The 21,769-nt window shown below is 46.0% G+C and overlaps 1 protein-coding gene across 6 annotated transcripts in view; it reads right to left on the bottom strand.

The window, feature by feature from the left end:
* Window positions 1-21,769, bottom strand: part of CACNA2D2 (calcium voltage-gated channel auxiliary subunit alpha2delta 2) — a 587,011-nt gene that overhangs the window by 414,439 nt on the left and 150,803 nt on the right. The window contains exon 1 of one of the 6 annotated variants that reach the window (XM_073352557.1): window positions 16,301-16,324. The exons of the other annotated variants lie outside the window; for them this stretch is intronic. Coding sequence (XP_073208658.1) covers window positions 16,301-16,309 — 9 coding nt within the window. The 5' untranslated portion in view covers window positions 16,310-16,324. Of the gene's footprint in view, window positions 1-16,300; window positions 16,325-21,769 lie in introns of those variants that run through there. 6 annotated transcript variants of the gene reach the window in all.

Genomic DNA, 21,769 nt, shown 5'->3' with positions numbered 1-21,769 from the left:
TGCGTTCTGGGAGCACAGAGCGGAACGGTCAAAGACGTGCCCTTCTTTCGACACATCTTTCAGAACAGAGGAGTTGCTACAGTACAACTGGCCCAGTGTCCCACCAATTGTTACATCTTACTAATGCTTTGGGAGCAAGACACAACACACTCTGCCCTCAGTGCTGCACTTACATATGCTGTACCACCCAATGGAGAGAAGGGAATTCATTTTCCTGATCCTAGCCAGTGACTGGAATAGCCTCTCTCATTTACATCCATTTACATGCTACGTTTTACAGATGCCAGGATTGATCCTGAAAGCCTTCGTCACATGGAACAAACCCAATGATTTTCAGAGTCACCACTTCAGGGAATAAGGACTATTATTGCACATAAAAGGTGACAGAATCAGGTCCATTAAATATTCTTATGAACAAGAATAATCTTTTTTTGTGCCTTATGTGACAGGGTTGGGCCAGATGGCTACAGGAGAGTGATAGAAGGCAGATATATTAGCCCCAGGTTAAGCAGGTCCCTTTTCCCTGGGTAAGGTAACAGGGAAGGTTCCAGAACAATCAGGAACTTTCTGGAAACAATTAAGGCAGACAGGCTGATTAGAACACCTGCAGCCAATCAAGAAGCTGCTAGACTCAATTAAGGCAGGCTAATCAGGGCACCTGGGTTTAAAAAGTCTCTCACTCCAGTTAGCGAGGGGTGTGTAAGGAGCTGGGAGTGAGAGGATATGCTGCTGGAGGACTGAAGAGTACAAGCGTTAACAGACATCAGGAGGAAGATCCTGTGTGGTGAGGACAAAGAATGTGTTGGGAGGAGGCCATGGGGAAGTAGCTCAGGGAATTGTAGCTGTGACACAGCTGTTCCAGAAGGCACTCTCTACAGCTGCAGTCCACAGTGCCCAGGGCTGGAACCTGGGGTAGAGGGCGGGCCCGGGTTCCCCCCAAACCTCCCAACTCCTGATCCAACACAGGAGGTTCCACCAGAGGGGAAGGTCTCTAGGCTGTTCCCTGACCCACATGGTAGATCAGCAGAGACTGCGGGGATTATTCTTACTCTTTTTTTCCCCATGTTGGCCAGTGATGAGGTTATCTGAGTGAACGGCAGATCTGAGCCATGAAAGTGGCCAAACTGAGGGCTACTGTGAATCTCTGAGGCAAGCAAAATCCGCACAGGACCCACCAAAGTAGAGGAGGAACTTTATCACACTTACTAACTTTTTTGCCTCAAACAGCATCCTGAAGCAGCAAGTGCCACAAGTTAATGATACTTCCTATTAAGAAACGTTTGTTTGACCTGCATTGAATTGTTCATTACCCCAGATGCCCTTACGCTCCTTCATTAGGAGCAAGGGGGAAAGGAAACACAACAGTGGTCTTCTGGAGAAATGTATGTTAGTTGCCGTAGTTCTGTTTTATTGACTCTCTGATTTTCAATGCTTAATAACCTTGATCTGTTTAATCTAAATTTTAAAAAGGAAAAAAGAAGAGTATCTTGGGAATTAGACTCATTTCAACCTCTAGTAAAATAGTGGAACAAACATTAAGAAAAAGATCTAAGAGGCTAGAGAATAATGGAATTGAACAATCAGCAGCAATAATAGTGCAGCAAAGTTGATTGCTTTTTTAAACATATAAAATTACAAAATCAGCAAGGAGAGAAAAGTGGTAGATGTGACATTCAGATTATAATAAAGCCTTTAATTCAGCCCCTCAAAAATCTTACCTCACGAATAAACTACTGTTGACTTGGATAAGAACAAAGTAACACGGACTGATGGGCTGGAAACAAAGAGCAATGGGTCACACGCTATGACAATGTTCCACTAATTAACTTTATACAGGAGAACCTTAGAGTTACAAAGTGACTGGTCAACCACACGCCTCATTTGGAACCAGAAGTATACAATTAAGCAGCAGCAGCAAAGACAAAAGAAAGCAAATACAGTAGAGTGCTGTGCTAAATGTAAACTACTAAAAAATAAAAGGAAAGTTTTAAAAAAAAGATTTGATAAGGTAAGGAAACTGATTCTGTGCTTGTTTCATTTCAACTAAGATGGTTAAAAGCAGCATTTTTCTTCTGTATAGTAAAGTTTCAAAGCTGTATTTAGTCAATGTTCAGTTGTAAACTTTTGAAAGAACAATGTTTTGTTCAGAGTTATGAACATTTCAGAGTTATAAACAACCTCCATTCCCGAGGTGTTCCTAACTCGGAAGTTCTACTGTACATGATGAATAGGATGAAATTCAATATGGACAAATGCAAAGTACTCCACTTAGGAAAGGGAAATGACTGCCTAGGAAGGAGTACCGTGGAAAGGGATCTGCTTGTAATAGTGGACCACAACTAAATATGAGTCAACAGCTTAACAGGTTTCAGAGTCGCAGCCGTGTTAGTCTGTATTCACAAAAAGAAAAGGAGTACTTGTGGCACCTTAGAGACTAAAAAATGTATTTGAGCATAAGCTTTAGTGAGCTACAGCTCACTTCATCAGATGCATTCAGTGGTATTTTCCACTGAATGCATCCGATGAAGTTAGCTGTAGCTCATGAAAGCTTATGCTCAAATAAATTTGTTAGTTGCTAAGGTGCCACAAGTACTCCTTTTCTTTTTGCGAACAGTGCAACACTGTTGCAAAAAAAGCGAACATCATTCTAGCAGGAGTGCTGTAAGCAAGACACAAGAAGTAATTCTTCCACTTCACTCCACGCTGATTAGGCATCAGCTGGAGTATTGTGTCCAGTTCTGGGCACCACATTTCAGGAAAGATCTGGAGGATGGTGTGGATTGCACCCTCAATAAGATTGCAGATGACACTAAACTGGGAGGAGAGGTAGATACGCTGGAGGGTAGGGATAGGATACAGAGGGACATAGATAAATTAGAGGATTGGGCCAAAAGAAATCTGATGAGATTCAACAAGGACAAGTGCAGAGTCCTGCACTTAGGACGGAAGAATCCCATGCACAGCTACAGACTAGGGACCGAATGGCTCGGCAGCAGTTCTGCAGAAAAGGACCTAGGGGTTACAGTGGACGAGAAGCTGGATATGAGTCAGCAGTGTGCCCTTGTTGCCAAGAAGGTCACTGGCATTTTGGGCTGTATAAGTAGGGGCATTGCCAGCAGATCGAGGGACGAGATCGTTCCCCTCTATTCGACATTGGTGAGGCCTCATCTGGAGTACTGTGTCCAGTTTTGGGCCCCACACTACAAGAAGGATGTGGAAAAATTGGAAAGAGTCCAGCGGAGGGCAACAAAAATGATTAGGGGACTGGAACACATGAGTTATGAGGAGAGGCTGAGGGAACTGGGATTGTTTAGTCTGCGGAAGAGAAGAATGAGGGGGTATTTGAAATGGTGGTTTGAAAACTGTGAATTGGGCGTGCTTTGTTCCAGGTGAGCCTTCAGTGGGCCTGACTGTATAAAAAGCCAGTCAGCTGCGAACCAGCTGAGCAGCGAACAACAGAGTGGCTAACAGAGGGAGTTTGCCTGGGAGTTCGCCCGGGGAGAGCCCACTGAGGCTTACATCTTGCTGGCTTCTCTGAGTAGTTACTACAACTCCTGAGGAAGCTCGTAGAAGGAAGGTAATATGGATTGGGGGGGTATTCAGCTGTTGTGACCTGTACTGGATGTGCCATGTTTGTCTTTCTTCCACAGGACAGAAGCGACTTTGTCTGTACAAAGTGCAAGCTGGTCTGGAAGAGACCATATTGGAAGAGAAGGTTCAAGGTCTGGAGCAACAGGTATCGACCCTGTGTTGCATAAGAGAAACTGAAGATTTCCTGGACAGATGTCAGGATATGCTTCTACAGGCACAACGTTCTGAAGATTCAGAGCAGGCTGCGCAGCAGGGACAGAAGGACGGTGAAGAAATTTGGCAGCATGTGACCTCCAGAAGAAAAGAGGGGAGCGTCCATGTACCAGCAATGCAGATACAGGTAAGTAACCGTTTTCATGTTCTCTCCATAGGTACGAATGTGGAGAGAAGACTAGATGATACATCTGAGAGAAGGGAGCAGAAGGAGACTCCGCCAATTGGAAGGCACGAGATGCACTGTCCTAGGGTTGGGGGTTCCACGACCACTGCTCCCAAGAGAAGGAGGCGAGTGGTGGTGGTCGGGGACTCTCTCCTCAGGGGGACTGAGTCATCTATCTACCGCCCCGACCAGGAAACCGAGAAGTCTGCTGCTTGCCAGGAGCTAGGATTCATGATGTGACGGAGAGACTGCCAAGACTCATCAAGCACTCTGATCGCTACCCCTTCCTGCTTCTCCATGTGGGCACCAATGATACTGCCAAGAATGACCTTGAGCGGATCACTGCAGACTAAGTGGCTCTAGGAAGAAGGATAAAGGAGTTTGAGGCGCAGGTGGTCTTCTCGTCCATCCTCCCTGTGGAAGGAAAAGGCCTGGGTAGAGACCATCGAATCGTGGAAGTCAACAAATGGCTACACAGGTGGTGTCGGAGACAAGGCTTTGGATTCTTTGACCATGGGATGGTGTTCCAAGAAGGAGGAGTGCTAGGCAGAGACAGGCTCCACCTAACCAAGAGAGGGAAGAGCATCTTCACAAGCAGGCTGGCTAACCTAGTGAGGAGGGCTTTAAACTAGGTTCACTGGGGGAAGGAGACCAAAGCCCTGAGGTAAGTGGGGAAGTGGGATACCAGGAGGAAGCACAAGCAGGAGCGAGCGAGAGGGCAGGGCTCCTGCCTCATACTGAGAAAGAGGGGCGATCAGCGAGTTATCTAAGTGCCTATACACAAATGCACGAAGCCTGGGAAACAAGCAGGGAGAACTGGAAGTCCTGGCACAGTCAAGGAATTATGAGGTGATTGGAATAACAGAAGAAGGTGAGAGTAACAGTAGGGGGAAATTAGTATGAGGAAACTAGTTTTTGTAAAGACCCATCCACTCCCAGTCTTTCTTCAGACCTAATTTGATGGTGTCCAGTTTGCAAATTAATTCTAGTTCTGCAGTTTCTTGTTGGAGTCTGTTTTTGAAGTTTTTTTGTTGAAGAATTGCCGCTTTTAAAGGCGGTTATTGAGTGACCAGGGAGATTGACGTGTTCTCCTACTGGTTTTTGAATGTTATAATTCCTGATTTCAGATTTGTATCCATTTATTCTTTTGTGTAGAGACTGTCAGGTTTGGTGAACGTACATGGCAGAGGGACATGGCTGACACATGATGGCATATATCATATTGGTAGATGTGCAGGTGAAAGTCCACCATCAGACGCTCAATGGGGCTATGCGGGTACCTACAGAAGTCCTGCTGACTTGAAGGCATAAATTGTCCCCAAATCTGAAACAGTTGTGGGTGAGGACAAAACCACAAAAAGTTCAGCCACCAGGTTTGTCAAGGGACCTAACCACATCAGTCACACCATCAGGAACTCAGTCCAACATATAGCTCCTAGGTGGAGAATTTTAATGGACATAGCTAGGGCCCTACCAAATTCACAGTTCATTCTGATAAATTTCAGTCATTGGATTTTAAAAATCGTAAATTTGATTATTTCAGCTATTTAAATCTGAAATTTCACAGTGTTGTAATTGTAGGGGTCCTGACTGCAAAAGGAGTGGTGGGGGGGTCACAAGGTTATTGTAGGGGGGCACTGTGGTACTGCTATCCTTACTTCTGCTCCGCTGCTGGAGGTGGCACTGCCTTCAGAGCTGGGCAGCTAGACAGCAGTGGCTGCTGGCCGGGAGCCCAGCTTGAAGGCAGAGCCACTGCCAGCAGCAGCGCAGGAGTAAGGGTGGCCTGGTATTTTGTAGGGCCCTAGACATAAATCACACTCATCCACTGCCTCGATAAGTAGGTTGAAATGAATCGAGCACCACTTTAAGGTCTCTGAAGGAGACATCGGAGACCAAACCTTAAGGCATTTCCTTGAAGAATCTGGCCACGGATTGGGATGAAACTACCATGAAGTTTGTGCCCTGTGTCTGTATAAAGCAGCACCTTGCTGTTCTTTGCAGATAGCTAGAACTGCCCCCATCTCCCTTCTGGACCTGCCTAGCCTCAGAGAGTTAATAACAGTGGTATGTGCTGGGTCTGTCTTGGATTCTCTACAGCAGAATAAAAGGGTTCTCCAAATTCTGAGTTAAACTGAGGAAGTGGAGGCTTGGGGAATGGCTCTCCAGTTCTGAAGAGAGAGCATATAAAACCTTCCCTGGGACAAGACAATCCCCATCACTCCACTACATACATTACTGCTGAAAACAGGGACAGTGCATGCCTGGAAGAGACCTATTCCTTTAGCAGCCTGGCTATCTAATGGACCTGACCCCAGAGCATTCCTCTCTTAAGCACTGCACTCATTTACCCATTTTCTCAGCTTGACCCGGGCCAGCATGACCACTGCGTGCATTTGTGTGCTCTGTCGTGCAGCCAGCCAGCCATTAATCACCTAGGTTTTGGCAGAGCATGTCACCAGGGTCTTTTTGTCCAATCTATACAATGAAGTCCACTTTCCTCCACTCAGTATTCTTCCCAGGCTATGACCAATTCCAGCAGCACTGATTCTCTCTCTGATGGAGCTGTAGCCCCTTTCAGTCTCCCTGTGTTTGTAATTGTGCTCTGAATGCATTGCTGATGACTGTCTGGCATTACTCGTGCCCCCATTTAGTTTCACTGAATTCTTTATTTTGTTCATTCTTCTTCTGAAAGTGCAGTCTGGTACAGCATAATTTCACCATTCTGACTCTCTCCTTTCCATTGGGCTTCTCAGTAATAGTGTCTTGACAGAGGTCGCCTAGTATCTTGCGGGCAGAAAACATTGATCTGTGCTTCATCTTCTCTGCCAAAGCAGTTTGAATGGGACCGGTTGGGTTGTCTGCTATACCCTAATGGGAAGAAGTTTAACAGATTTTTTTTTAGCTCTCACATGAATTGCTCTATGGGACGTAGAGTCGTGCTCTAAAAATAAAGTCAGAGAGGTGGTGTTCCTCGGGGAGTGCAAACAAGTCATTGGCTGCGTTCTTTTCTTCAGGTCAGCTCAATGGGGATTTGGGACCTGGCATCTTATACACAGCCTTCTGCGTCCCTGGCTCTGCTACTGCTCTCTCAGCAAACCTTCTCTGTCTGCTCAGAGCACAGCAGCTCACTTTGCTCCTTGCTGTCACATAGAAGGGGTGGTTTCTATCACATCCAGATGGGTTAATTCCCAGCTACAGAGAACCATCAGTCCCCAGCCATTGTGGCGCTGTACCCATCAGATACACAGCTCAGTGCTGGATAATGGAAGGGGCACAGTCCCACAACCCACAGTGGGAGGGAGCAGATGGTGCACACATGGGCACCAGGCTCTGGGAACACAATAGAAGAGAAGAACTGAACAATGGGGAAGCCTGGGTGAGGTCTCAGGGGTAGCATGAAGGAGCCGGGCCAGAATAAGATGGCCACTGCTACATAATGGTTGCAGTATCCAGTCAAGCACTGCACTGCGCTGGTATGACAGAGTTTGGGTGAAGTCTCGAAGCTGGTGGCCATGATAGCTGCTCTTCGTTCAGAATAAATGTAAGAGCAATTAATCTCCTTTTTGGAGTAAGATACTGAAACAGGAGCCCCAATCCAGAACACAGGCCGCATGCCAGGCCTTTGCTAAAAAGACAGGACTGCACCAAAGAAATACCTATCAACAATTTCTCCCCTTAACAGAAACCATCTACAAGCCCCTGAACACCGGCAAGCTGTTCAGGTCAAAAAGGAGCAACAGTACAAAGGCAGCCCCAGCCCAAACTGCTGGAAGGAATCATGTGTGATTCTGTTCTGGGTGAACAAGTCCCCCCAACGCCAATCATTAAAGTTTCAGCACCAGGGCAAACCTGTTTTGTAATCAGCTGTTTCTCAGCCATGTCCCTCTTGTTCAGAGGCTGCAGCTGAGGCCGTTTTAATCAATCTCTGTTCAGAAGGACAATCCCATTAAAGAGCATACGTTTCCCAAGCACCAAATCCCTACAGAAAATACAAGGCCTTTTAAAGAGGGAGCCCTAACCTTGTTACAAGAATCAGTCCAGAGCCCCAAAAGCAGCAAATGAACAATGGAGGAGGGAGGGATCATTACATTTATTTTTTAAAAATGTATAGGCTCTAATGGAGAATCCTCCTCCAACCACTCGAGTCCTTGGAAGGAAATTTAACCTTCCCAGGAGTCTGCAAAATGGCTCCTCCTCTATCTGGGAAATAACTAGTGTCCCTGGAGGTCTGGTCTCTTACTGCAAAACATATCATTCTCCCTCACTCAGGGAAGAGAGTGAGACGGGAGCAAATAATAGTGGAAGTGGGATATTTTCTAAACCCCCAAAACAAGAGATGGCAGGGGGGAGGGAGGGAATCAAGCTGTGCATAAAAAAAACCTCACACACACACACCTCCCTTCCAATGTAAATTGCAGCTGCTGTGTGATGAGAGAGGCACTTTAGAATTTTTCCTCAGTGTTAAGGATTAGGTAAATTAGCCAGCAGCTTTCTGCAATAATACATCCAATCAGTCCCCTTCCTTTTTGCCTCATCAGCTACAGCCACTGGGAAGAGTCTAGTCTGGTAGAAAGCTTGCAGATATCCCGGGGAAAGGTTAGAAAGCAAGTGCTTTGTTGCAGTTACATCTCTCCAAGGAAGGGCACATTACTAGCCCTGCCACAAAGGATTATTCCCTCACTTTAAAAGCCAACCCTGAACATCACAGAGCTTCTCTACCCAATTAGCACGTGACCCAGACCTGCCACTCACTCCAAACCCTAGTACAGCTAGGCTTTGTGATCCAGCAGAGTGCTTCAGTAATTAATTTATTTTAAGGGTGGAATTTTCTGCAGAGACCTGTAGTGAGAGCTGTGAGGCTGTACTGTGGACGGAGGTACACTAGACTCCAGAGCCCAGGTCCTCAGCTGGTACAAATGCAGGAAACTCCACTGAAGTCAATGCAGCTGTTTCCCATATTCCAGATTCAGATCTGGCCCCATGCACCTAAGCAGAGTGCTAGAGAATGACCTCCTGCCAGGAAAACCCTCACTTATGTTCCTCCTGCAGCATATACTGGTCCACTCTGGAAAATGGAGGACCAAAAGCTGTACGAGTTCAGCTCAGCTCCACATCTCCCTATCTTTCTCATTTTATACTTCTTCCTACCTATGAAAATAAACCAGTAAATGAACAACTCAGAACAGAATTCAAATCCTTTGGTGCTTCCAAGGTTTGTGCAGTCCTGCCTCAGCACAGGGGGCTGGACCTGGTGACCTCTTGAGGCCCCTTCTGCCTCTACAGTACACTCTGATCTTCTTAAACCTCTAGAGCTCAACAACCTAGGGCAGGGGTTCTCAAACTGGGGATTGGGACCCCTCAGGGGGTCGTGAGGTTATTACGTGGGGGGTCACGAGCTGTCAACCTCCACCCTGAACCCTGCTTTGCCTCCAGCATTTATAATGATAAATATATCTAAAAGTGTTTTTAATTTATAAGGGGGGGGTTGCACTCAGAGGCTTGCTATGTGAAAGGGGTCACCAGTACAAAAGTTTGAGAACCACTGCCCCAGGGCTTGTGAGGAGCCCAATCCCTTAGGTACCTTTAAAAATCCCACTTTGAAGGACATGAACAATCCTATCAATATCAGCATGACTACTTGTGCGATTACAGTTTGGCACGTGATTCGGTGCTTTGACGGATTGGGGCCTTTGTCGCCAATGAAAGCCTGAGTAGTCAGGCGAACGTTTTTATCACTATATCAATTTCTTTATTGTTGAAGGAGGGTGGTTAAGAAATCTAATGAATCTCAGAGGCTAGATAGAGGTACAGAGCCTGCAAACCGCCCCTCGTGGGCCCCTCAAATCAGGCAGGAGAAGAGTAGGATTGTTTCCCTAGAAATGCAGCTCTGTGGCCACAGTACCAAGTGCTGCGACCACAGAAGGCACTTCCACATCCTGCAGCACCATGGACCATGCTGGTGCTGTCAGTTCAACACAGGATCCTCTTATTACTTTGCCACTAAAGGGATGGAGGGAGCCTTGATAAAAAACTTGGGGTGAAGGTACCACACTCCTTCCTTCCAGCTCCTTTCCCACCTGACTCTTTCTAGCTGCTGGGACGGGCTTGGAACTGACTACCTTCTGGCTCTGGGGACAGGGAGTGGGGGGCTGACCAGGCAATCAAGTGGGGAATCTTAAATCTGTGAATACAAAAGCTTTTGGCTTGATTACACCTTACCTTGAAGGGAGGTGACAGAGCCAGCAAACCTGTCCCCAAAGCAAAGAAGAGCAGGGTTTCTGCAGCAGATACCTGAAATGGCAAACCCTGGGGCTGCAGACACTGAATCGGAGTTCACAGGGCCCTGGACAACAGTGACTTCTGTGCCATTCTGTATCCAGTCACACAGGTCCCTGTGGACTCCTGGAACGCACCATCACCACACTGCAGCCACACAGTGCCCTGTCTTGGAAAAGCTCTACCACGACTGCAGCAAATCTGTACACACAGACTGTAGCTAAGTCCCCCTCTCCAGAGGAGTTATAGCATAGTGCCACCAGAATACAGCTACAGAGCTTCATACAGACACCAAACATCCATCCTTTTCCAAGGCACAGTGAAACAGCAGAACCATCATTTCATCTGGATAGCCTTTGTCTGGGATTTATTTTAGAAAAATCTAAATGACCATCAGGAGGGTGGGCAGGGAATCCTATGCTATGAGTAAGGTGGCAATAAAGGGGTATGGAACAGCAATATGGAATCCTAGAGTTTGTTTCATTTCTATTTGCTAAAACTTTTAAAAAGACAACAAGAAGAATATCAAACCTTTTGGCCCCTTCCTGTATCTTTCCATTTCCATCTCTCTCTATTTTAAATGAGGTGTCAGGATGTATATTCCCCTGGGATGGCAGGTGCTTCAGAACGTGCTCTTCCCATAATGCAGAGGGTGCGTGTTTCCCTTTTAAATGATTTTCATTTCTATTCCCTATTCGGAGAATTTCATATTCCTATCAAAGGGCTGCCAGAGACAGTAAATAGCGACAGGACTGCATGATGGAAAATCAATAGCAATAGGTGGGTTTTATGTTTGTCTACTCCCCTGGAACTGTTTTCAGCAGCCATGTATTACAAACCTTTATAAAAACGGACCTTATGAAGAGAGGGTTCCGACTGGCTGAAAGTTCCAGCAGGCAGGTATCACTGCAATGGCACAGAGCAGGGCTCATTAGCAAGGGGTCACCTGAGCCACAAAATAGTTTGTGAAAGTGGCACTGCACTTGGGAAGTCAGCTCTGCTACTGCAGGGACTCGAGAGGCCTGGCAGAAAAATGCACTTGGCTGCACGTAGCTCATAAACCCCAGGCATAAGCTCTTGTGTGGCATGCAGCAAGGAGCGCAAGGCCAAGTGTGAGTAGAGGCAACACACAAGCATATGTAGGCACCAGACATCATCCTCCACTCTTAGCAGGAATCATTCCTCCAGCCCATTGGGCATCCGCTGCCTAACTCTCAAAAGCAGGGGCTGAGAGGAGAATGGGCATGTCTGAGGTGACACAGAGCTCATGGTCCCCTCTTAGATCGCCAGCTTGCTGCTAGGCACAGCCAACCAAGCAAACACAGTCTCAGTGCTCCTTGTCCTGTGGGTCACTTTGTACCTGGCATATGTAGGATCCTGACCCAAAAGGTGGGTGGGGTCAGTAGGAGGACACAGGATGCCTTGACCTCATATCTGTCTACATGAGGAAATGGAAAAGACAAGTTTCCTCTCAGCCACTCCTCAGCTGGATTTCCTGGCTACCTGCGGGAAACCAGAATCATCACAGAGTTCACAGCCACAAGGGACCACCCGATCACCTAGTCTAACCTCCCAAACATGACATGAAGCTAAATTTTAAATCATATAAAGAATATTCCACCTACTTGAAGGGTCTCTGAGGACTGTGAGGGATCGGGAACTCAGGAGCTGGGGTTTTTTTTTGCAGGCTGTCTAAATAGGGCCCATCCATCAGTTCCTCCTCTGGGCCATTCAACATCACTGTCATGTCACAGCACCCATAGCCTTTGCCCCCATACCTCCGGCATGGCCAAGTACCCTGCCATTTCTGATGCAGTACTAAAAGCCTGAGAAATCCCCTGCAAATCAGAGCCCCATGCAAAAAGCTTTGTGTTAGAAATAGACTGCAGCCATGCAGCCACAAGAAGAATTTACAACATAGACCTCTACCAGGCTCTCCTGCCAAGTCCCTTCCTAGAAGGCAGAGCTCCAGACACTGCAACACTGAATTTTAAAACAGGATGGAAATTATTTTTAAAAATGTGGAGTCAGGAACACTTACAGCACACTGGCAAGACGCTTGGGGGTTTTCCACCACTCCTCAGAGCACTGATCGGGAACCATGGTTATTAGTGAATGTACTGAATATCAACAGCGGAGTCCATTCAGCAGGTGGCAGGTTGCCCTACAGCCAGACCACGCAGGGTGCTGAACACCTTCCGCTCCCACTGAAGCCAAAGGGAGTTTTACTATTGACTTCAATGGGGGCAGAGTCCAGCCAGCACCAGCCCTTTAGAAAATTCCACCTCATTATTTTGCAGGCTTGGGTTTTACATCAGCCTTGGAGAGCACCAAAAGTCCGACAGTCTGACCCTGGAAGGCCGCCCGTCTCTTTGGAGGGGGGAAAAGGTTAGAAGACAGCAGAATTTCAGAGCACCACAGAAGATGGCTCTGGGGAAGATATTCTCTGAAAAGGATTCAGACACTACAACTATCTCCCCACCATGGAGAGATTTTCAATATAAAGTAACTACATGTTTCCACTTCATTCCAGTAGCTCAACAATATACACCCACAGCTCCAGCTCCACCCACATATTTGGAAGAAGCCACAGATCCAAGTATTTTGGTCACAGAGATACAGTAACTCCTCACTGAATGTTGTCCTGGTTAACACATTGCTGATCTATTAGGGAACAAGCTCATTTAAAGTTGTGCAGTGCTCCCCTATAACAACGTTTGGCAGCTGGCTGCTTTGTCCACCGCTTGCAGGATTCTCTGGAAGAGCAGCCCCTCCTCCTTGTGGGGATTGGAACCAAGTGGGGGGACAGCCCCCCATCAGCTCCCCTAAATTCCCTGTAAGGTATGTGGCTCGGCAGCTGCCCAGCAGCAGTTCAGCTGTCCCTCTCCCGCTGCCTGCTGCTCCTGCCCTGCCCTCTGCCTTGGAGCTGCTCCCGGGAGCTTCCTGCTTGCTGGGGGAGGGGTGCTGATATCAGGATGTCCCCCTGCTCCTGCTCCCCCGCCCCCGCTTGGTACCGCACTCCACAAAGCAGAGGAGGGGGACAGGGCTCAGGGACAGAAAGGAGGGAGCTTGCTGGAAGCTGTTGCTTCCTGTCTGATCCACTTAAAAGGGCAACATACTGGAAGTGGAGTCAGTGTACTTAAAGGGGCAATGCACGTCTCTCTCTCTCATGCACCCCCCCCCCAGCACTTTGGAAAGTTAGCACTGGTGCAGCCATGCACGTGCTGTCAGGAGGAGAGAGTGGTGCACTCCAGCTGGATAGCGTGGGCTGATCATCATGTTCAGTTTTTGCAGGGAAGCATTTGCAGCTACTGCCCTCCATCTATTGTGTTTCCTCCTTCCTGCCTCAGTCCATGCTGCCTTGTAGAGTGTGAGACTACATTAACAACAGCGTATTAACCCTTGGGGGCTCAGCTGAGTACTAGTTCATCATTTAGCAGTAAGGCATTCCCTGGGAAATATTCCACCCTCTTACTCCACCACCTCAACCAAGTTTTACAATCATCCATTGCTGTGTACAATATTAAACTGTTTGTTTAAAACTTATACTGTCTATGTATATAATGTCTTTTGTCTGGCGAAAAAAATTTCCCTGGAACCTAACCCCCGCCCCCCATTTACATTAATTCTTATGGGGAAATTGGATTCACTTACCATCATTTTGCATAAAGTCACATTTTTCAGGAACATAACTACAACTTTCAGTGAGTAGTTACTGTATATACATAGAGAAAACTTATTATACACTTTAATAAAATCTTGGACGACTGTGCTCAGGGAACCCTCCCTCAAATTACAAAAGAAAGAAATATATTTGGAATATTAACAGGAGCATCAAAGGAAATGCACCACAATAGGGTGGCTCACCAGAGAGAACCCTGGTATAATTATGTGGCCAAAGAAAATCAGAGATCTACTGAACAGATCTCAGCTAAGATGAGACCGTCCCCAGACCAGCTTGAGGAATGCTGATCTTGTAACATGCAAGAAACAAACAACAAAGAATAATGACCATGAGCTATCACTACATTGTACCATATGTAGAAAGGGGTCGCCTCCTTTCTATACTGAATAATTAATATCTGCACAGTTACCCACATTTAGCAACATTACACGAAATACCCATGGACTGGTACTAAGCTATGAATAAAAACCTCTGCATCAGCAGCTTGTAGATCCATCAGCCCAGAATCTATTGCACTAAGCATCTATATTCTTACCTGTGTTAAGCCATAGCACACAAAACCTCCACACTGTATCTACCTACCTGTGCATTCATCTGTGTACTCGCTTACATCATCACAAAATGTGAACATAGAAAGGCGTATCAATTAGGGTCAGGTCTGTACAAGCCACAGGATTCACTTCCTTTGGTAACAGAAGACGGACATTGGTAGGCTTCGATCTTTTTTGGGTGTTTGTGTTTCTCAAACAAGTGACAATAAAGATGGTAAATAATGGGGCACTACAAAGAACAACAGATGGCAAGGACGAGAAGGGAGGTGAAACTAATTTCTTTATGGGCTCATCCAAAGCCCACTGAAGTCAGCAGAAAGACTCCCACTGACTTGAGAGCCTGATTCAGAGTCCATTTAATTTGTTTCAGAGTAGCAGCCGTGTTAGTCTGTATTTGCATAAAGAAAAGGAGTACTTGTGGCACCTTAGAGACTAACGAATTTATTTGAGCATAAGCTTTCGTGAGCTACAGCTCACTTCATCCACTGAATGCATCCGATGAAGTAAGCTGTAGCTCACGAAAGCTTATGCTCAAATAAACTTGTTAGTCTCTAAGGTGCCATTTAATCTGTGTGAGCTTGTGCCCGTTTCAGTGTTTCCAATAGTGGCAGCCTGTAATAACACCCCCAAATAGCTGATCTGGAGAGACTCTGAGCATCTGCAACACCACTGAAGTCCATGTGAGTTTTCTGTGCCTAACACCACTCGAGTCAGGTCCCGGATTTGCACACAATTCAGAGGCAAAACTGAATGAGAACAGTGATAATGTAAGTCATGACTGGGCATGGATGACAGGTCTCCCTGCTTGGAACTGGCTCCAACATTCCCTGTAGGATTATTTCAGTGAACAGCCTGGTTCTAGCAACCCGGACCTTCTTTTGTTAAAAGAGATAATAAAGTAAAATTGCTGTCCTAAATATTACTAAAGCACTGGCTGACATGTTTAATAAACCTTTCCATTTGGATAAATTAGCACTCATCTGGACAAGTGCTGAAGAGCTGTTACTTGGGGAAAAATATTCAAGGCTCAGAGTTCAATTTAAATAATTATCAGCCTATTTCTGCTCTTACTGTTTTGCTGAAATTACTAGGAGATTGATACAGTCTGAGCGTAAAGCGTCTTTTGTCTGCATGTAATTTATTGACCCCCATCTCAGTCAAGATTTTTGGCCCATTCATTCTGCTACCTCAGCTTGTCTCCCAGTAACGAAAGAAGCCTGTACAGCCAGAGATTGTAAAGTCAACACCAACGGAGCTATTTTTATAGATTTTGACAGGGACCCTTGATTGATCAGTTACCACCTAGTGCTCTCGACATTTGCTAAACCTTAGATCAGAAATAATCGTCCTGCTTCTGCACTGTGCTCAGCATTTCCTTAGAGGCTGATTCAAAAACAGGCATTCTACCGATTTCCCACAGGGAATCAAACCGGCGGTCTGGCTAGACAAGAACCTCACCTTTGGCATGACCAAAACATTGCATCAGTGTCACATGACAATCCCCCTCATAATGAACTTAGCCCAATATGCAGTATTATGGGGTATTATTATTAAGCTTATGCTCAAATAAATTGGTCAGTCTCTAAGGTGCCACTAGTACTCCTTTTCTTATTATGGGGTGATTAGCTGACCCCTGGAAGTGTGAACGTTGGTTACCCAGATCTTCTGCTGTCATGAAATCACCCAGTCCATTGTACACACCGTCCATGATATTTGACACACTGACCTATCGTGGGAGTGAGTTCCACAGGACAACAGCATGTCAGGATGTATCAAGGATACTTGGCAGCAAAATGGGCGAGAGTTTTCTAGACCTACCTTGTGCATTTATCACAGCAAACCAGGTTGTCGTTTAAGGTCACTGTCTCATCTGCTGAGGAGTAGGTAGAGCTTGCAACCTGCAGGGGGGAGGGTTATAGATTCCTCACTGGGGCAGAAATTAATGACACAAACGTCCCTCCGAGTCTATTCTATTTGCTGCATTTAATTAAGCATGGGGGGGGGGGGCGGGAAATTGCCAAGATTTCTGTGTAGTTAAAAGGACATTTTTCATTAAAAAAAAAAGTTTCAGCCCCACTCTAGTTCCACAGTTCATTCCACTAATCAGTAGGACAGCCATCCTCCCTCAATTCGAGCCCTGCATGTGTGGTACGCTGCATAGCCCATGCTGTATTCAGGTAAGGAGAGAGGGCAAGGCCTGTCCGGAGGAGATAAAAGGCGCACACACTCTAAAATAACTCCCCGCCACCCAAAACAAATATGCATTCCACTAGCGATTCAGCCATCTGTGCCTTATGGCTGCTATAGCTAGGCAAGAATCCCTTTAGGGCACATTCTGTGAACCTCACGTTCACCAACCCATCAATCCTTGGCTCTCATCAAAAGACAAACTTAAAAACAGGACCAGACGCTCTGCTCAGGTTTAATGGAGGCAGCTAAGGAGCTGTGATCATTTGATGTTTTCTGATGATAGCGGTGACGCCTGAGGCCAGCAATAATATTACCATGAAATAAATCTGCAGTGATATAATTAGCAGGGCTGCTATTACAGCTTTGGTTTTACTGCTGCTCAACGTACGAGGAATAAAAACTGCTTGGATGGGGTGGTATTGAGGATCTAGTTTGGGTGGGAGGGGGCAGACAGAGACACTGTGATGTCACAGGGAAAACTCAAGCATGAGCAATGTGGGGATTATCTGGACTAATTTTATACACATTTCTGTATGGTTAGAGGTTATTGTGGGGCTGGGTCTATGGAACCTTGAAGGGTTAAGTGCAGCTTGAGCTTTCCCAGCTTTCCAGGAACTCAGCAGTGGCTTTAATTCAATTGCCTGGTATACGAAGGAAGCTACCGCCAGCCCCTCCTGAAGAAATACACGGACGAGGTACAAGGTCCCAAATCTGACCAAGGAACTTTAAAATCGTGAAGAACACATCTTGGAATGAATAAGAGAGCCTGTGAATTCAGGGGAGATAGCAAGTGTGGTGGGGGGGGGGGGGATCAGAGGTAGAGGTAGAGGCTGCGTGGTCAGGCTGCCTGACGCACCCCAAGTCTGGCAGCCTACCCAGAGCTAGCAAAGAAAGGCCAAGGCCAAAGTAAACATTATGTGTTCAGAGACAAGGTCATCATCATCATGTTCCTATTACACTTCTGGCGTTTAGGGCAGTGATGAAGCTCCTCCACTCCTGTCTGTTTCTGGCAAATCTTTCAATGGTTCCCCAGCTGTGACCCAGGTTTTTCAGCTCGGCTTCCACAGCTCTTTGCCATGTTGTTTTCGGGCGGCCTTGTTTTCACTTGCGTTCAGGTGTCCCTCTTATTGCTACTCTGGTGATGGAATCAGTGTCCATCCGAAGCACATGACCGATCAATCTCCAACGCCTCCTGGCAATGATGGTGCTCAGATTCTCTTGGCTGCACTGTGTCAATAGATCTTGGTTTGAGATTGTTCTGGGCCAAAAGATATGGAGGATTTTTCTGAGGCAGGTTGCATGGAATGAAGACTGTTTGGACATGTCATGCTTTCTCATTCCCCAGCATTCTGCAATATAAAGTAGTGTTGAAAGTAGGCAGCTCTGATAAATCTTAAGTTTAGTTTTGGTGCTGTATTTTGATGATTTCCAGACTGTATTTAAGTTCCTGAAGGTGTTCCTGGCTTTACTGATTTTGTTGCAGATGTCCTGGCTTGTTCCACCATCCTGGCTGATGGTGCTGCCCAAGTATGTGAATGTTTCTCCATTGGTGAGAACATTATCCTCTAGCCGTACTGGTGATGGTGAGGCAATATTAAAGGTCATGATATCTGTCTTACTGCGGTTGATTTTCAGTCCAATTTGCTGACTGAATGCGTAGAGTCGAGTTTTTTCTTGTATATGGTGTTGGGTATGTGAGAGGAGAGCGACATCTGTGAAGTCCAGGTCTTCAAGGGATGAGAAAAGTGTCCATTTAAAGCCACACACACTCTCAGAGACAAGGTGGGTGAGGTAATATCTTTTACTGGCCCAACTTTTGTTGGTGAAAGAGACAAGCTTTCGAGCTCCACAGAGCTCTTCTTCAGGTCCTGAAGCTTGACTCTCTTTCACCAATTGAAGATGGGCCAATAAACAATATTACCTCACCCACCCTGTCTCTCTCACACTCTGGGACCCACACGACAACAACACTGCAAACTACATGTGGTTAGGCAGTTGTTATTTTAACCTTGGCCTCTCTACTTGTGATGTACCCATGGATCAATCAGTCATACTTGTTTTGAAAAAGCTGTCCTAAGTCCCTTCATCTATCAGCTGCTGACAACACCTGAACAGCAGTATATGGCAGGCCCAATGGGTTCAGGCCCTGCTGGAGTAATACAATCAGTGAAACAGGGAGTACTGTAACATGGTGACCGGTTTAAAAGTGAGATGAACTGCGGGGTTTTCCCTAAGAAACGTACATGTGTGAGTCTGTAGCTAAAAAAAGGGAGACCATGGGAGAGTTGCGAGTGGAGTCAAGATACAATATATCCCTGCAACCATAATATCATGTTACGGGCATCCTAGACTGAGGCTGCCCATGTCCCCAGCCCCATCTTCATTGTTCAATTGTCGTTTAGTTGCACTTGAGCACATATCCTCCAGCAGGTTGCAAAAGCATGCAGAGAAAAGAGCAGAGCAGTGGTTTTGTACAGAGGAGGCAAAGAACAGCTGGACACTATTATACAAATAGACAATTTATGGTTGACCACCAACATTTAAAACCCATGGCCCTGTAGCAGACTCTGATACAAAAAAAGTACGTAGAGGCGGCTTTGGACCATCATTCTCCTCCAGCAATTTTGCTATTTTATCTCTAGTCATAACCTTTGAGGAATGGTCTCATGGTTACAGACATTGCACTGAGATTCAGGAGATGTGGGTTCTACTCTCAGCTCTGTCACACTTGCTATGTGAAACTGCTCTGTGCCTCAGTTTCTCCATGTGTAAAGTAGGGATCGTCAGCCACAACCACCACATCAGAGTGTTGTGAAGTGCTTTGAGTTTCTTTGATGAAAGTTGCTTGAAAAGGCAAAAATATTATCTTGAGGTTGGTTTTTTTCAGGACACCTACTCTCCAAAGTCTCCACAGCTGGCCCTGTTTTGCTTGTGTAACATTTAGCACTTATACTGCTTATATTGCTCCCAACATTGTCACTTGGTTCCCCCCCACCACCATCAGTTCCCACCCACAACCTCTGCAAAGCTGAATCTTTAGATCTAAATTCTCACCCAGCTACCTTAATGGCAACCATAAAAGTTGTGGGAGTCTCCATTTATGTGTGTGGAAAGTGAGTAGTGAAGATTGCTCTGGCAATAGTATACACAAGAGATATATCTGTTTATATGTAGATAATTCATTCATACAAAGTGTGCCATCTACTGGCAAGTCAGAATGTGAAACTGCTCATAAGTTAGGTTCAATAAAGTTGTTGTTGCTATGCAATACAAATGGTTTCCAGAGTCCAGCTTAACAAGGCTAATTGTGTGCATGCATATTCATTCATGCTGCAATGGGTGTGAACCAACCTCACTGCTTCAGCAACAACAGGGCCAAGTGAAGTCATACAGTGTTGCCAACTCTTATGATTTTATTGCAAGTCTCACAATGTTTGATATTTTCCTTAAAGCTGCAGCTCCTGGAGTCAGGTGATTAAAAATTAAGCGGAGGTATCATGCAAAAAAAAAAATGTTTCTTGCCCTCTTCATTGCAGGGGGAAAAAGCTTGAAAATATGATCCCTAAAGAACCAAAATCTAGAAGGCAAAGAAAAAAACCCATATACATTATTTTTAAAGCCGCATGATTGTCCAGTGATTGGCACTGGCATTACTATCAACAGGAGACAGGAAAGGAAGACATTGCAGGCAGAGATCATAGAATATTAGGGTTGGAAGGGACCTCAGGAGGTCATCTAGTCCAACTCCCTGCTCAAAGCAGGACCAACCCCAACCGAATCATCACAACCAGGGCTTTGTCAAGCCAGGCCTTAAAAACCTCTACGGATGGAGATTTCTCCACCACCTCCCTAGGTAACCCATTTCAGTGCTTCACCACCCTCCTAGAGAAAAAGATTTTCCTAATATCCAACCTAGACCTCCCCCACTGCAACTTGAGACCATTAGTCCTAGTTCTGTCATCTGCCACCACTGAGAACAGCCTAGCTCCATCCTCCTTGGAACCCCAGTCAGGTAGTTGAAGGCTGCTATCAAATCCCCCCCTCTCACTCTTCTCTTCTGCAGACTAAATAACCCCAGTTCCCTCAGCCTCTCTTCATAAGTCATGTGCCCCAGCCCCCTAATCGTTTTAGTTGCCCTCCGCTGGAATCTCTCCAATTTGTCCACATCCTTTCTGTAGTGGGGGACCCAAAACTGGACGCAATACTCCAGTTGTGGCCTCATCAGTGCCGAATAAAGGGGAATAATCACTTCCCTCGATCTCACTTGCAACTCATGCCCTGCACTAAAAGGGGACCAGAGTCACACTGTGCTCAAGACTGATTGCACAGCTCAGACAATAATATTTTAAGATGGTTTATTTGGCTGAATTCATCTCAGTAGGTGCAATGGGTATGGAGAAATCAAAACACTATAAGATGGAAATCATGGGCTCTAAAGAAGAGATTTAAGGGGGGAAAAGGTCAGCTGGCCCAGAAGACATGGGAGACTGTTGTAAGCATTAGCCCAGATAGAAGTACCAATCTGCAAGTTCTAGACTGGGTTATAGGACTGTTCAAATCTACCCTCAAATGCTACTCTCACGCTGCTGCAGACAATGTCTTTGCCCACGTAGTGTCTGTAACCCCATTACCTCATTATTTGGCTAATGTGATTCAAGCTCTTTAATATTACAGCATGAAGCCTAGGACCACTGTATCCAGTCACTCTGCAGTAGAGACCAGTGTCCAGGTGAGGCATGGTCCTGGGGAAAGGACTTCTGCTTCCATCAGTTTCACTTGCCATGTGGGTAGTCACATGATTACATGCTGGTAGGTGCATTGCTCGAGATTTCTCCTATGGTTCTGTAATCTACTGAGCTGGGTTGCCTCTGTGGTAAGGTATATTTTTAATTCTAGTTTGTTAGGCACCCAAAGGCCAGCAGGCTTGGGAAGCCTATTTTAAAACAAAGAGGATATCATTATTATGGCAACTGGGCAGCTTTTCATTCATCCCCAGGAAGCAGACATTTTCTTGAAGCTCGAGGTTGTAGGTTTAGAGATGGCTTGTACAGAAGGCTCAGGAAATTTACATACTTCCTGCTGAAATTCCACTGCCTA

This window comes from Lepidochelys kempii, chromosome 7 (assembly GCF_965140265.1).
Source record: "Lepidochelys kempii isolate rLepKem1 chromosome 7, rLepKem1.hap2, whole genome shotgun sequence".
NCBI lineage: Eukaryota > Metazoa > Chordata > Testudines > Cheloniidae > Lepidochelys > Lepidochelys kempii.
Note: the sequence above shows the minus strand (reverse complement) of the source record. Positions and strands in the feature narration are given on the sequence as shown.